The sequence below is a fragment of the Podarcis tiliguerta genome (genome assembly GCF_965153285.1).
Source record: "Podarcis tiliguerta genome assembly, chromosome: 5".
NCBI lineage: Eukaryota > Metazoa > Chordata > Lepidosauria > Squamata > Lacertidae > Podarcis > Podarcis tiliguerta.
The window spans coordinates 35,353,617-35,370,259 of record NC_139538.1 but is presented as its reverse complement, the minus strand read 5'-3'; the positions used below and the strand labels follow the sequence as shown (position 1 = coordinate 35,370,259).

The following is a 16,643-nucleotide window of genomic DNA, read 5'->3' as shown; positions in this document are numbered from 1 at the left end:
AACATTACAATAAAATGTATTAAGTAAAATGGCCAAAACTCCAATGGTAGGTAAGTGTTGATAGGAAAATTATTATTCTTATTATTAGTTACGTTCCTAACAAAAGTGACCCAAAACAACTTACAGAAACGGTATAAACCAAATTATAAACTGATAATAACAAACACAACCAATAAAAGCCGAAAAACACATCTATACAAATAAAAGAAAAGTCTTACAGATCCTACCCCGCTAAAAGAGGCCACAAATATCTGAGACACTTCAAATTAAGGAACAAATGCCCAGATTTTTAAAAAGGAAAACTTTGTTTAGCCCCTAAAAACAGATAAAGATGTCACCAGGTGTTTCTCTTTGGGGAAAGCATTTCAGAAGCAGGGAGCCACCACTGAAATGGGTCGCTCTTCTGTTGAAACCATCTAGAGCAGGGGTCAGCAAGGTTTACCTCACCTGGGCTGCTTCACTCCAGCGGAGATCGCTCCATGGGCCGGATCACGTCTGCACAGACGTGATTTCCAGCACCGCAGAAGCGAGTCCCCGCTCCGCGCTGCAGCGCACAGGAATTCACGGTGCAAGCAGCTCGGTTCAGGGGCAGCTCGTGGGCCATTTAAATGACCCCCATGGGCCGCAGGTTGCTGACCCCTGATCCAGAGCTCACGTGGAAGAAGCACATGGAGAAGAGCTTCAGACAGGTTCTGGGCCTGTTCATGTGGGAAAATACAGTCCTTGAGGTAGTGGGGTCGTGAGCACATATGGCTTTACAAGTCAAAACTAGCACTTTGAATTGAGCCTGGAAATTATCTGGCAGTCAGTGAGTCATGCCAGAATTGGTGCCATTATGTTTAGACATATATGTGCTAGTCAACAATTTGGCCACTAAATTCAGTATCAGCTGCAGTTTTCAAATACCTTTCAAAGGCAGCAGCATGTATAATGCATTGCAGTAATCCAACATAGAGGTTACCAGCACATGGAGAACGTAAGTTAGGCTGCTCCTTTGTCTTCTGAATGGAGAAAGTTTACTAGTACAGAGGTACCTCCGGTTATGAACTTAATCCATTCCGGAGGTCCGTTCTTAACATGAGACACGCTTTCGCTAACGGGGCCTCCCACAGCTGCCGCACCGCTGGCATGCAACTTCCGCTCGTATCCCAGGGCAAAGTTCGCAACAAGGAGCATCTACTTCTGGGTTAGCGGCACTCGTTACCCGAAGCATTCGTAAGGAGGACGGTACATAACACAAGGTTCTACTGTAGTAAAATGAGGCTTGGAAAAAAATATGCTCTGATTTGTCGGGGCAATCAGGAAGTTGTTAGTAACATTTATGGTGCTGGATATATTTTTTCAAACTTTTATATGCATAGCAAATGGTTCACATATATTCAGAAACTTTTGGGGGCCAAATACCCTTTTAGGAACTAATTTCTTGTCTGACTTTGCTGCCCAAATTTGTATGCCACTCTTCATCTGAGGATCACAAAGCGGTTTGCAATATAAAAACACAAAAATACATACCAAAGTGACAAACAAAAACAATACCCCCACAGTTTAAAAGGCCATAGATCATTTAATTACCAGTGTTTCTCAAACTTGTGTCTCCAGCTGTAGTTGGACTACAACTCCCATCATCCCTGACCACTGGTCCTCCTAGCTAGGAATTACAGGAATTGTAGTCCAACAACAGCTGGAGACACAAATTTGAGAAACACTTAGCCAAAGGACTGGGAGAAAGGGATTTTTTTTTTTTTTGCCTGGCATCTAAAGATATGTAACAAAGGAAGTGCTGCCTTGCCCTGTTCAAGCTATACCTGCTGCTGCCGCCACTTCTCCACCCACCCTGCCACCTCTACAGCTGGCAGAGAAGTAGTGCCGGCACTGGCACTAATTTTGGGCAAGTTCTCACCAAAATCTGCATATACCAGTGCTGCTTCTGCATCAGCAGCAGGATACTCATGGGGATGCCAGCTAGGGTGCTTCTGTTGCAGCCACCTCAGTAACGGCTGAGTCAGTTCTGCCCAACACACACTGCTAGGGTGTTCAAAATCCAGAGAAAAATACCCTTTGCATTTGATAATATGAGAGCAGGAGCTGATATGACACTCCCATTCTCTAGTGATAGGCTTTGTAAGCAACACAACAAATTTCAGCATATGCAATGCAAAATTATGAGCAGTGATCTTATTTTAAGAAATAGGGATATTGCAGATATTTGAATAGGGAAGAACCTCAGCAACATTGCTTTGTGTTGTCTCCGCATTCAGTCCAATACTCATCATGCACCAAGAGGGCAATAAAGCGGGCAGAGGTAACAGAATGCAAACACACTCTCTATGGGCAGTGTGGTGTGGAGAGAATGATACTGAGAAATATGGAGGGGTCACCTGACATATCAACCTGCTAAGGCATCCTCTTTCTTCTTCACACTTCACTTTGTGACTCCAAGAGGGACAGTGCAGGGACAGAAACTGGCAGAGTCAGCTGTTCATACAAAGCACAGCCACCTCACCTTCTTGCTCATTTACCTGCACTCTTCCTCTGAACAGCAAAATGACAAAGAATACAACCCATCACTTAATAATCCCTACCATGCTAGAATACCCACAGAACATGAGGAACTAAGCAAGAGATGGCAGATCCAGCAGTCTTCTTTTCCCTCCTAGCACAGCATGGAAGTTTGGGGAGGTGATGTTCTTCTCTAGAAGCCTCTACTTCCCTGTTAGCCATATTTCTTTCAGCAGAGTGACAAGGAGGATTGGGCCCCGTGAAGCTGCAACCACATGTTCTGCTAGCTTGTCCTACATCACACTCACTATGGATGGGGTAGTAGGAATGATTGGGCTTGCTGGGCCAATCCTTACTACTACACAACCCAGAGAAAGAGAAGCCAAGCCAGAGGTTGGACAAATGTGCAAACAGCGAATTGCCCACTTGCACGCCTGTGTTGCTGAGAGCGACAAGAGGGGGAGAGAGCAGACAGGAAAGCGAACAGACAAGGGCAGCAGCCCAGGCTTTCTCAACCAGACAGTTAAGAGAGAAGATGAGCAGGGAGACAAGAGGTACTACTGAGCTCTCTGATTCTCCATAGGCTCTTCCTGGGCAGTAAAACTGGTTCCAGTTCTCTGTACTGGGTTTGAGGAGAGAGGGGTTGGGACAGCAGAAGCAGGAACCGCCCCCGCCCCCTCTGGCTCGACCTTTACCCCAACACCTGCTGGAAGGAGCGGGCAGGTGTGTAGTTGGAGGCAACAGCAGCAGCCCTGTGCCTCACCTGTGCTTGGGGTGGGTGCGGTGGGAGACGGAAGAGCTGCTCTCAACAAGCAGCGGCACCCAAGCGGACTGGCCAAGAACTCAAGATCCCCTGTGAAGGAAGCACCAAAGGCCATGAGGAATTTGCCTGCCTGCTTCTGGGTGGGTGGAGAGAGAAGTGTCCGAGTTCCCTTACTGATTAAGAAACATCCTCCTCCCGAGCCCGTTTGAAACCGCGAAAGCTCTAGGAAGGCGTCGCCCCGAACCGGTTTGCGCCTTTTCAACGTTACCGAAGATGTTGCCGGTGCAGAGGCGACCTCTGGGGCGAGCGCCCTTTGTCCGCCAGGTAATGGGGAGCTCCTCCGCGGCCTCCTCGCCCACCTGCTCGCCGCGAAAAAAACAAACCCCTTTGCCTTTCTTCCTCCCCGCGGCCGCTTCTCCACCGCCCCTCGGGCACTTCCTCCTCAGAGCTGTGGTGGGAGCCTCCGGGAAGCGCAGCCTCTGGGCCTGCGGAGCTCGCTCGCTCGCTCTTCCTCAGGAGAACAGCCAACCACCCTCGCTCGCTCCGTCACACACAACACACACTCGCCTCTCCCCCCGCGCCTGGGTCTCCGCTCCTGCCCACCTCCGGCCAAGAGCTCCCGCAGCCTCCAGGCCGCTTCGCACGCCTCAGGCACCAGCCGAGCTCGCCGCCGCCGCCCCGTTGGCTCGCTGGCTCGAGATCTGCAGGGCAGGGCGCGGCCTCCGACAATGGCGGGGAGGGCCCACCGGGCGGCCAGAGGAGAAGCAAGCGGAACCGCCGCGCGTGGCCACAGCCCGGGAGAGGAAGGGGCGGAGCTGGCCAGGCGGCTCCTGGCGCAGGCGGCGGCGCGAAAGGTGGGCAGGGGCCGCCGAGCGGGCGTGGAAAGAACGGCGCTGAGACCACAACTCCCAGCATGCACCGGGACGCAGCGGCGCTCCGCTTCGCCCCCGGGCCGCCTGTCTAGAAGCAAGTCTTTGCGCAGAGGAAGAGAAAGCGGGGAGGGGAGGTGCGCTTGCTGGTGACTTGGGTGTCCTGGAGACAGCTTGCGCTTTGGGGAGAACAGAGTAGCGGGTGTCTCTTCCCTCAGAGGGGGTGTCTGTTGCTTTTAAAATGTGTTTTCTTTAAAAAAACTATTTTTTTAAAAAAATACCATTTTTAATTTTTATTTATTTATACTTGCTCTTGCCCATTTTAAATTTAGGACATTGCTGGATATTGTTCAGTAAGAATTGCAGTATATTCGGTGTAATTTTTAGTACGAACTGGTCAGTGTAGTGTTTCCGTTTGGTTGTTCGGTTCTTGGGGAAAGGGAAGTACAGTATATGGGATGAGTTGGAGAACAGCCTTTACCAAAGGTGTCATGGGCTTTGAAGACACTTGAACTCAAGACTGGAGGGAGAAATGTGCTAGGAGGAAGGCACACTTGGCAAATCCACACTGTGATCAGCTCCTGCCCGGAAACCAATGTCCCCACTGTGGAAGGACGTGTGTGGATTCAGAATTGGCCTCCAAAGACACTTACGGACTCATTGTTAAAACCGTGTTTATGGAAGACAATCTTACTCAGCTACGAGTGATCGCCAAAGAAGAAGAAGAAGAAGAAGAAGAAGAAGAAGCTGATTAAATTAACTAGCATTCGTGTTTATTACCTAAGTTGCAACTTGAGCTTGTTTTGTAAACTTCCCTAAAAATGTTACTAGGGAAGCAGGCAGGGGAAGCACCTCAACATCAGACTTGTAAGGAACAGCGCTTGCTGAGCAGCTCTGTTTTTCTTTCAGGCTCTCTCCCTTGGCACAACTCCAGGCCAGCTTTTGATGCTGGGACATCTTTATTAAACTCAACACATATAAACACTCAGTAGACTCCCTCTTGTGTTTACACAGATGACACCATCCCTCCTTGTTCTCACTGAATTGTCAGTATTATTATTAACTGTTTTTGCATCTGGCCCTTCCTCACAGAGCCCAGGATGGATAATAGACATAACATTAAGAACAAAGTTAAAACCATTATCTAAAAAGCAGTAATGTACTTAAAAACATAAAAACCATCAGAATTTAGTTATACCAGTACAGTACTTTCATTCTTACTAGGCACCCAAGGCTTGCACACACAAAAAAGGTCTTCTTGAGCTGTTGCCTCTGCAAAAATGATACAGGATCTGCAGATATCCACAAACCTAGTTCCTGCCTTCTTCCATCCTCCTAGCCCTCTTGCTTCTGATCAGAGCCAGAAATCACCAAACATTCAAGCATTTCCCATGCCCTCCTTACCCATACACACAGTATAGAATGAAAGACTTATCTTCAAAAATGAACATTCAGTATCACCATTTTTATTTAAAATACATATATGCAGTGGCGTAGTGGGGGGTGTGCAGGGGGGGCCGGCCGCACCGGGCGCAACATCTGGGGGGGGGGGTGCGCTCGCACTCGCAGCTCTCTGCCGCTACCTGGCTCACTCTCTCTCACTGCAGTGCTGGCTGTGCGAATCCGATCCAAGCCGCCGGGTCGCCGCCCACTGTGGAGGGGAGGGTGCCAGGCGTGCGGTGCGGAGCGGAGAGAGAGCGAGGGACTATCTGGGGGAGGGACAGTGCAGCGGGGGGGGGCACAAATTACTTGCCTTGCCCCGGGTTAGGGGGAGCAAATTACTTGCCTTGCCCCAGGTGCTGACAACCCACGCTACGCCACTGCATATATGTATCATTTTACTGTCTGTAAAGTCATTTGCATCTGCTGAATGGAAAAGTATTAACCATTAAACACAAAAGCCTAAAACAATGCCAACATACCATTAAATTCCAGATAAAATCAGTGATACACTTCAAAAACAATCGCAGCACCCACAATGCCAAAGCAATTACCAAGTGATTGACTCAAACCAGACTGGAAAACAAATTAAACCCAACACAGGTCAACAGGAAAGAATTCCCCTAGTACCTGGAATACAGTCAAGGCAGTGCCAAATCAATCTCCTTTGGGAGGGAGTTCCATAACAGGATGCAACCAGCTAAAATCTGCCCCCACAAAACAACCAAGTCAGTTTCAGCTCTGGATGAAAAACCAGATTGAAGTGGGTTTACAGTTTCATTCAAAACTCTTAGGATGGTATATGCTAAAGTGCATATGTTCATGTTTACTTAACACTTAGCAGTTCTTATATCAATACTGAGAAAGTCATGATGGGAAAAATAAAGGCCTAAAAGCCTGGCTCAGTCCACATTTGGCATGTTTCTCTGGCCGCTATCACTAGATGTACTGATTTCTGCAAGCCAAACCCAAAGAAAGTTAACAATGAATCATCCTCTAGGAATCAGAAAAAGCAGTGGGCACATGCACCCCTCCCTAGTGACTATACAACATGTAACACTAAAAAAACAGAACTCATAATACTGACACTGCAGCGTCTCTTTGCTTATATAAACACCAAGGCCAGGCTGCCATAGAAAAAAATATTTGAGGGTACAAGAAATTTCCCATGGGACAAGCTCTATCTTGTATGATCAGCTAGAAAGAAAAAACAAGCAGAGAGCTTGATTGCCCATTCAGCATTTCCAGCTTAAGGCACCAGCTAGTGCTGCCAGTGGGACTCTGCAGCAGCATATTATATTTTTTCCCCTCAGTTCCTCCTTTTGTGGAAATATTTAAAAAGAAACATCCATTCCATTTTTAATATGAAAAATAAAGGGTTATAAAAATATGCTTGTTTTTATAAATTAAAAGAACCCTGGTGCTTGAGAGAAATTTCATAGCCCTTTCTTGAAAAAGAAGTGTCTCCTTGTGATAGATGGTATCTGTAAAATCTGAGCCACAGCTGGACTGACCGTACACTGATGATACTTCAAACTGGCTGCAAGCTAACCATCCACCCAATATAGTTACCGATATATACATAATTTAAATCACCCTCTTCCAAACAGCCCTTTTAATGTTATCACTTGAGTACTGCAATTATGTTTGAGTGGGTGGAGGAGAGAGATGTACAATAACTGAATGGGAGCCAGAGCAAAGAGTGCAAGCAGCTTTATGTCTGCCTTCCAGCTCCTATAGAAATTGATGCTGACAGCTGGAATCCTTCTATTGACCTTTCATGCTATTTACATATCCTGAGGCTTGGGCCTCTTACTTCACCTCCAGTTCCATACAACAGTTGTTTTTCCGTTAAACAAAACTAGAATCACTCCAAAAGACAAAGCTATCTGCAAACCCTTAGATATCATTCCTAGATGTCCAGGCACATTCCAGTAAGCGTAGAAAATAAACTAATTTCCAGTAAGTTTCATCCTGTTAAAATAATGTACACATTGAATAAGCCAAGCAACTTGCTTGTACACTTTACATGTATTCTCTGGACAAACTCAACACACAAATTCTGCCATTTTTTCAGGACACAAGCTATTCTGTGTTGGAAAATGTGCTTGTGATGTAATGTTGATGCACATTCATATGCTTTTCCGGCTGCAAATTCACAGATTCAACTAGCAAGGTACTGAAGGACCTGTACTGGGAAATATAATTGTGCAGCACTTTTGAAAAGGATCTTTTGAATAAATCTATGACTTCATGGAGAACTATCCTCATGCTTTTTCTATACAATTTTGTTAGGCATGCTTCCATTTTGATTTTATCAATATAATTTTTTTCATGGAACTATTTCTATTCCATTATACCTAATGAACAAATCCAGACTTGCAGTTCAAAAGTCTTATGTATCAAATGCATGTAATCTTACCAGAAGGGGAAACATTTAAACATGAAACTTCTTGATGACATGATCAAGAAGACCAGCTTTGGATCCATAGTATGCAGTATAAAACTGTCAAATTGACATTAAACTAAAAGGAAACAAGGATAAGATAAACAACTGAAGCTCACAGCTGTCCTCCCATTATGTGCTACAGCTGCTCATATATGGAAAGTGGAGAAACAAAAATAACCCATCTGCAATTGTTTTCTGCAGTGGCTCCCTTCCCCCAAACAGATGCAGAGCAATCTTCACAGAGAACCTGAGAAGCTGAAGTATTGCCTCAGCAATCATCATTCAGCACTTTGTACGGGGAGAACAAAAGACCAGTGTTAAAAGCATCTCATCAGCTAGCGAAAGATGCCACAAAACAAGTCTTTGATATAGTTTTAGTGGAGATCCAAAGAAAATTCTTGATAATTCAGAGACAAGACCAGTACAGGTAAGAAACAACCAAATGGCGTAAATTCAGCCATAAGCTGCAGTTGTACATTTAAAAAAGAGGTACCGGTGTTTTCTTTTATTTAATTTATGAATTGGTAAACATTTTATGCTGTCCACAAATATGGAAAGTGGCACATCTTTCCATTTGAACCTATTTTGCATACTAGTAGCCACTTGATGCGTGAAGTTTGTTGACAATAGAAAAGTTAAGAATCTTTGGAGCTGCTCAGTTTTTCCATTAATGAAGCAATTTCCTCCCTGTATTTCCTTGTATTTTCAACGCTAATGATTTACATCCAGTGTTTTCTCAGAACTTGGAATAATTCCACCTGTTCTGTTATCTTCTGAGACATATTTATCCAGTTCATGGTTTAAAAATGAACAGTTTATAAACTTCCTTCCAAAGTATTATTGCCACTTATAATTGTTTCTATTTGTCTGATATCTATGATTGACTACACATGAAAAAAGAACCTGTGTTTGGGTTTTTTAGGGTTCAAAAAATTATCCACCACCCCCCTTTATTGGTGATATCAGAATTGTTAAGTTAGGCAGGTTTCACTATTTCAAAATTTGATTACATGGCAATTTTGAAGGCACATATTTATCTGGTACTAGATCAGCCTATTCAGGAAACATGTACAAAGTTGGCGGGGGGGGGGGGGGAGATGAGAACAGATCAAAAGCAATGCAGCCAAGCATGTGATACCACACAGTCAAGTAAGAGGCACTTGGCCTGCTCCCAGTCTGTGATGCTGGGCCAATTCTAAGCCTTTTCTTCTGTTCCTGTCTCTGGTTTGTCTGGTGTATTTAGACAGTTTTTCCATGATGATTCAATAACCTTGTTCGGTTTTACTGTGAGCTCTGAACAAAGGAGAAGCATCCATGCTTGAATAAAGCTGAAAGGATAAGACTGGAACACAATATTGTGGTAGCAAGAGTCACTGTGCATACCAACGTAAGATGGTGTTTGAGCCCAACTGGTATCTGCAGTTTCAGTTCTTCGGTTACCTACAAAAGAAGATTTGCACATTGGAAGTCAAATAGGGCCACCTTCATTCAAAACGTATACAGTGGTGCCCCGCAAGGCGAATGCCTCAGAAGACGGAAAACCCGCTAGACGAAAGGGTTTTCCGTTTTGGAGGTGCCTCGCAGAACGAATTTCCTATGGGCTTGCTTCGCAAGACGAAAATGTCTTGCGAGTTCCTGCGATTTTTTTTCGCTCCCCACCCCCTTTTTCTAAGGCACTAAGCTGCTAATAGCCTTTTAGCAGCTAATCCGCTAATCCCTTAAGCCTTTAATAGCCGCTAAACCGCTAATAGCGCTAATCCGCTAATGGGGTTGCTTCGCAAGACGAAAAAACCGCTAGACGAAGAGACTCGCGGAACGGATTATTTTCGTCTTGCGAGGCACCACTGTATTCACAATTTAACTGTAATCATTTCTCTTCCTATATTATTTAATTAAAAATGTATTGCAATCCACCTGTCCCATACCATTCAGAGCCTGGGGCAGCTGCTCCCTGCTTCCTTCAGAAGCAGGGAACATAACCTTCTTGGTCTTCCTTGTCAGACCAGAGAAGAACTGCTCACATCATAGGGAAGAATAGACAATCCAACCTACCACTTATTTCCACAAAAGAAAATCTCTGCCTCTTTCCCCTTCCCATGATTCCCTCTGAGGTTTATTAGCCACCAGGAACAGTGTGGAAGTTCCCATCTTCTTATCAGTCCCACCCTTATCTACCTACAGCCTATACTGGCTGCTTTCTGGTCAGGCGACTTGCAAGCAAGCAGCTTCTTAGCCTAGCAGTCTGTTTCAGCATCTTAAAAGTTGCCTTGCACCAACCAACTTTACAGCGCAATCCTACACATGACTATTCAGGATCAAGTTCCAGGAAGTCCAGTGGAGTTTCATCCCATGTGCAGGGAAAGGATTGTAGCCTTCAATCATTTTCCCATACGCAATGTGGTGAAAAAATTGAAGATTAGCATTTCCAGCCAAACAGCCTTCTCATCTGGAAACAGGAGCTACAATCCTATGAACATTTAGGCTATTAAAATCCCAGTGGAGCCTATTTACCAGGACCAAGCAGTGACAAAAAATTAAAACAGATGAATCAAAATTGTTACAGACAGATCTATTTCTAGAAAAACTAAGAGATGTAAGAAGTATGAACACACTTCTTTGAACTTCATGCTATCCCAATGGCATGTGTGTACATTCTTCTGAGAACATGGAGCTTCTATTTCAGTTTCTTTCAAACATTCCAGTGAAAGGAAGGCTAAAAGAGAGGGGAGAAACAGAACATAAACTTAATATTCAGGAAAGAGATCACTCATATTTTTTATGAAGTATGTCTCTCAATTCTGTATCTATCTTCACACATGTCCTTAATGCTTCTACAAAAATATAACATTTTATCTCCAAAATTTTAATGATTCTATATTGCCTTGCTTTTATTCTTCTTCCAATTGTTCCCATTCTCATTCCCCAAAGAAGAAAAGTCAGTCTTGCTTACATTTTTGGCAATGCATCAATACATCTGGACTCTTCAGTACAGTAGAGATTTTCCCATCATTCTCTGCCGGCCGATGATACCGGCAGTGCAGAGGTAATAATGCTCTAAAACAGGAAAAGCATTCAGGGTCAGGTCTCATATAAACGAGGACAGAAACGTCAGCAGCTAAGTACTCGGGAGCTTCCAAATCTATGTTATCTGCCATCATCAATGCCTGTAGAAAAAGTATAACAACATAATTAAATGCAGGGCATTATTTCAGAATATAATTCCATTATAGGCAGTAGAACCACAGCCATCTTGCAGAGAAGCCCCAAGGCTGGTAGCAGTGACTTATTCATGTACAGTACTTCTCTTGTTAGTAATGAAGTACAGGTGACTCCTCACTTATGTGGGAATTACAGTCTGAAATATTCGTAACTGGGGAGCCCAATGCAGCATCTATAGCTTCCTGCCCAACAGCTGTTCAATGGGGTAGAGTAGCAGAAGGGGGAGCTCCCGTATGCTATTTTTGAGCCTTTGGAGGCTTTTTTCTGGACTTCTGGCTCACTGTCATCCTCTTTGGGCTCTGGGGAAGGTCTCCTTGCGAGCCACAAGGACTTCCCAGCTCTCTCCCACCATTTCAGGTTAGAATTTGTTTCTCTGCCTGTCTGTCTGTCTGTCTGTTTGTTTGTTTCCTGGCACTGCACATATATGCAGTTGCACGTGAGTCGATTGTGTGTAAGTGAAGTATTGTGAAATAATGTTCTTACCAACAATTTAACAATGCAAGCGAAAATTGTCAGGGGTGTCAGTAAAGTAAAATGGAAGTTAAAAACAATGTGAGTAATAAAGACAACTTCAGAAAGAAACAGGGGAGACACTATATTGTTTTTGGCAAATACCCAAAAAAGACTTTTGTCTAGCCCCTTATGTGATAAAATCTCATCTCCAATGGTTTCTTAATCGAGTGCCTACTTGTACCTTTAAAACATGAACACAGGAATGTAACATTACAGCTTGCACTTACAATAACAGTTACAAGGATCCAAAAAGCTATGTAAGGCCAGTATGATTTGGTCTGTCTTTGATTATCAAGCCTTTATGCCATAAGTAGCCAACCTGGTGCCCTCTAGAAGTTGTTGCACTACAACTCCCATCATCCCTGACAATCCTATACACACTTATCTGGGAGCAAGTCCCACTGAGTTCAGTGGGGCTAACTTAAGAGGAGGTATGTATAGTATTGCTCTGCCACAGATAGAGCAGTTAGGCTCATAACTGTTTGTTTCCAAGAAGGGACCGGTGCTTGTATGCCATTAGAAGCCTAACTTTATGCACATCTAGCTATTTCGGGCCCTATTAGCTTTCCCTGCCCACAAAAGTCATCCTGAAAACCTTACCTCAGTGAGATTGTGCTTTTGTAAAGATGTCAATTCATAGGGATCCACATATAGTCCTTTTGGTAAGTGTACCTTAGTTGCCACCATGCAGCTTCTGAGGCTTTCGTCAGCTGTACTGATATTTACCCGAATCAGCAGATTTCTAACATTTAAAACAAGAAGCTTTTACAACAGAATGCCATCAAAACATACCAATCTCACTTGTATATAAAGTACTTTTAAAAGACTGTGTTACTATATTTTTTAATCTGCAGGTTTTTTTCCTATGGCTACAGGGCCCCACATACTTGGGTCTGGGGAAACTGAGAATGTTTCTGAGAGATTTATCACTAACATTCAATTTTATGTGTTTTAATTGTTGGTTGTAAGTTGCTTTGTGTTGCCCTGGGCAAGTTAAAGCAACTAACTAACTAGCTAGTGTTTTAATTGTAGCTGTGTGTCTTTTTCCATATTTCTGCTCTGAGACCATTTTCTGGTATGTGGCAATAAATAAATGGTAATAACCCCCACTGAAACTCAGAAGAAACTCACAATATATAACTTTTTCATCTTTGTATTAATGGACAGTTGAAGCTGAGAAGTCTCAATCTAATTGGCTCTACGTTGCTTTAATTGGACTAAGATTCAATACAACTAGGTATTGGTCTGAGTTGTCTATGAATCCATGTGACTTAAGATAGACTGCAACTTTTATTAACAATTGTTCAATACAGTACCAGCATCCCATAGCATCCATAAACATGCCACTAGTACATTTAGTTTAACATATCAGTTCACTTGACTACGTACATACTGCCATGGTAAAGCAGATGCAAAAGAATTCAGGTCTTATTAAGACACTAATAACAGAACCACTAACCAATATCTGTCGGTCATAAACCCACCTGTGAAAGCCATCTTTCAAAAGCTGTTGCCTGACCTCAGGACACATGTTCTGTGCATCTATAAAAACAGAAAATACATGAGAAACTGATATATTTTAAAGCAATCTAAAACACCACTTCAACACAGTCAGAGTTTGTTCTTTTGTTCTTTAGGAACGCCTTTTACAGGACAGAGGAACTGAAGTAATTTTGATCAATAAAAGATTATTCTCTTTTGAAGCCATGGCAGACAACAGACTTTTAATCCAGTTTTGCAATTAGTTGCTGACCAATAGCCTAAATAACCCAGTGGCAACCACACTAGCCCTTCCACCTCCCTACCACCAATTCTAGAAGGCACAGCTTACTGCTAAAGAAAAACAAAAGATCTATGTTTGCAGTGAGCCTCCCACCACAAAAAACTGAGCCTTCCAACAACCAGAACACACCACTGTTTCTGACAGTGTTCCTTCTATGTCAGAGAGAGGGAAAGAAGCTAGCAACAATCAGAAATCATCATTGTGTTTCCCTGGGTAGAGAAGCAATGCATAAATCAATGGCTGCTGATTTCTCCTCAGGGTGGAGGAAGCCATTCAAATGCAGCAGAAGAAGGGATGTGCTAGGCGTAGATATCAAAACACTTGTTTCTAATTAGGCAGTTTAAATATTGCCATCTAACCACTCACAATGGTCCTGAGTTACTCCTGTGGACTCAGTGGACTGCTCAACAATGTAAAATGATTTTACATAAAGGAAAAAGACATAACATAAGCTTATTGAATGTGTTAGAATATAGTCAATAAGGCAATGAAGTGGATTTGCATACATATATTAAAAATGCAAACACAGTATCAATAAAGGACAGTTAAGCACTCTGAAACACATATGGAATCTAAGAAAAAGAATAATGTACAATGTTTGTTCACCAACTAGCTTCGGGAAAATAAAATGGATTTCAACTTACACAAGCATTTTGGTATGCACACACAAAAAATGATCCAAAATGAGTGGATACTCGTCTGAAGAAGCACATTCTTTTCCTGCTGAAACATCTCAGAATAAAACTGCAAGGAAAAACAAATCACATTAAAGAATAGGAGCTTTTGTCCATGGCGTAGAACTTGATTTGTGACAAAACTGTGTGGAAGTAACAGTAACAATTAATTCACTCTAAGACAGGGGTTGTCAACTTGGTCCCTACTGCCCACCAGTGGGCATTTCTGGATTCTAGGTGGGCAGTAGGGGGTTCTACGGCACAAGCTGAATCCTCCTTCCATCAAGCACTGGTGGGCGGTAAGGAAATTTTACCATCAAGAAAGATGCATTAGTAGGTGGTATGTATAAAAAGGTTGACTACCCCTGCTCTAAGATAAGTCTTTAAATGGAAATTCCCAAGAAAGAAAATAATAAGCAAAGTGAAACATTATTGCTTTTAGGGTATGTGCATTTTTCCAGACCTTCTCAGGATTGTATCACAGCATGCTTTGGCTCAAACTATGAATATTTGTGCCCCAATTACCCTGAAAGCCTGAGATAATGTAGAGCTTTACAACACTGAAGGAATATAAGATATACACTGCCATGTCCAGATGGGCCCTACAGTTAGCCATCTGAAGGGCATGTTTAAATCAATGTTATCCCTGCTCATATGTCTCTGAAGCCCAGTGTCTGTATAAAATTAACAAAAGTGTAACTTAGAATCACTTAACTCAGTCATGTGAATACTCTGATCATAATTATTTAAAAAAACACAACCTGTGCAACCAAGCCTGGAAAGTCAGATGTCTGTATTTAACTTATCTAGCTTACACTGCATTGTTCTAGTTAAAAATTTATTGTGTAGTAAGTGTTCATGGTGAGCAATGCACTCCCATCCATATCCTCAGACAAGAAAAGATAATGTGGCAGGTGGGTGGGGAAATGACTCCTGCTTGGAAGTGGAAATCGGCACTGTGGGAAGATAACCAAGGAGAATCAACACTCTATTCATGTCAACACTCTATTCATGCCACAGGCATATGAAGTTGATGGCACTGTGGCACCTAAGCCATCTTGTCACAGAATCAGAGATCACAAGTGTACAGCCTGTGGGGAGATCTGTGTATTCCCCTTTCTTTCCCTCTTTGGAAGAAAACCAGGGACATAACTACTCCACCCTACAGCCGTTTCCATCCACCGTTGTGAATGTTCTTTGAAGATGCCTTGACAGAGATACTGTCCATGCTGACAGTGTTCTACCATGTATATGGATTTATAAAGCCTTAATGTGGCCGAACAAATCATATGTACGTTACTTTGTATGTATTATTATGTATGAACTGGCACTTTTATAAGTGCCACTTGCAAGAAACCAATACTCCAGTGTGGCAGCACTTATTCTATGGAACTCCCTCCCCACTGATATTAGGCAGGCACCTTCACTGTATTGTTTTTGGCACCTGCTAGATTTTTTTTTTTTTAGGCAAGCTTACCCATACTTTATTTAATTATGTACATTGTTAACAACTGCTGGTTTTACTTATGTTTGCTCTTAGCGTTCAATTTTATCAATACTTTTATGAATATTTTTATCATTTATCATTTATTTCACAAAATTTATATACCACTTGATTGTAACCAATTAGGGGTTTTGGATGATTAATCAGTATATAAATTCTGTTAAATAAATAATAAAAGTAATGTGTTTCCAATCTCATGCCCGCTATATATTTATATCATCCATACAAGAGTGCTTCTGTTTTTGCCAACTATGTTCTCCTATTAAAGACGCTTCTGTCACGAGGCAGCAACATTCAACCTTCCGAGGAATACCTATCTGAAGCATTTGGGGACACCAAGGGAGAGAGGGGAAGCAATCCGAAAACTAGTCACGGCGAGTGCAACTTTCTGAAGCAGAAACCACCCCAGGCTCCCCCGGAGAGGAGAAGATCTAGCGGTGCCCCAGGAAGCAGCCCTTTCGCTTGGTCTAAATGTCACTAGGCGACGCTGCTAGGCGACCATTCCCACGACCCGAAGGCTGGCGGTCCGCAGGGCCACTGAGCTCCCCCGCCCGCTTCCCGCAAGCACCCAGTCAAGAGTATCCCCTCGGAATATGCTGCCTCCCGGGCTGAAGATACGAGGGCGGGAGGGCCAGCTCTCCCCGCACCTCGAGAGGGCCGCGGGGTCTAAATCCCCGGCAGCCCAACGGTGCCCCCTTACTTCATGGACTTCCTCTTCCGCCCACAACCAAGGTCCTTCCCCCTCTCCCAGAGCGTCCTCATGGGCGCCTGACTTGGAGAGCATAGTTGGACTGACCTCCACCTAGCCAGGGCCTCCACCTTCGCCTTTCTCAGGACCATAGGAAGAAAGAAAGGAAGCGAGGAAAAGCAAACAGAAGCTCCGCGGAACCTCTGCGAAGACGTCCCTTCGCAGGCACGTTCAAGGACGGC

At 43.6% G+C, this 16,643-nt stretch overlaps 2 protein-coding genes across 7 annotated transcripts in view; both read right to left on the bottom strand.

Moving 5' to 3' along the window:
• Positions 1 to 4,195, bottom strand: part of PAK2 (p21 (RAC1) activated kinase 2) — a 41,000-nt gene extending 36,805 nt beyond the window's left edge. The window contains exon 1 of one of the 2 annotated variants that reach the window (XM_083443312.1): positions 3,866 to 4,195. The gene's annotated coding sequence lies outside the window, so the exon portion shown is untranslated. Of the gene's footprint in view, positions 1 to 3,262 lie in introns of both variants that reach the window. The other variant, XM_083443313.1, reaches the window with a different exon arrangement.
• A 3,074-nt stretch (positions 4,196 to 7,269) lies between these two features.
• On the bottom strand, positions 7,270 to 16,640 carry PIGX (phosphatidylinositol glycan anchor biosynthesis class X). Of its 5 annotated transcripts, none has more exons than XM_083443139.1 (7): positions 16,510 to 16,640; positions 14,180 to 14,279; positions 13,237 to 13,294; positions 12,353 to 12,494; positions 10,971 to 11,184; positions 10,633 to 10,733; positions 7,270 to 9,460 (listed from the first exon to the last, which is right to left on the bottom strand). In XM_083443139.1, the coding sequence occupies exons 2-7, from the start codon at positions 14,265 to 14,267 to the stop codon at positions 9,302 to 9,304; spliced, it is 762 nt and encodes a 253-aa protein (XP_083299265.1). In that variant the 5' UTR covers positions 14,268 to 14,279; positions 16,510 to 16,640; the 3' UTR covers positions 7,270 to 9,301. The 5 variants fall into 5 exon arrangements, with proteins under 5 accessions (XP_083299265.1, XP_083299261.1, XP_083299263.1 ...); XM_083443135.1 differs by having other exon boundaries at positions 16,414 to 16,614; XM_083443137.1 differs by lacking the exon at positions 16,510 to 16,640 and adding an exon at positions 16,361 to 16,454.
• Between the last annotated feature and the right edge of the window lie 3 nt (positions 16,641 to 16,643).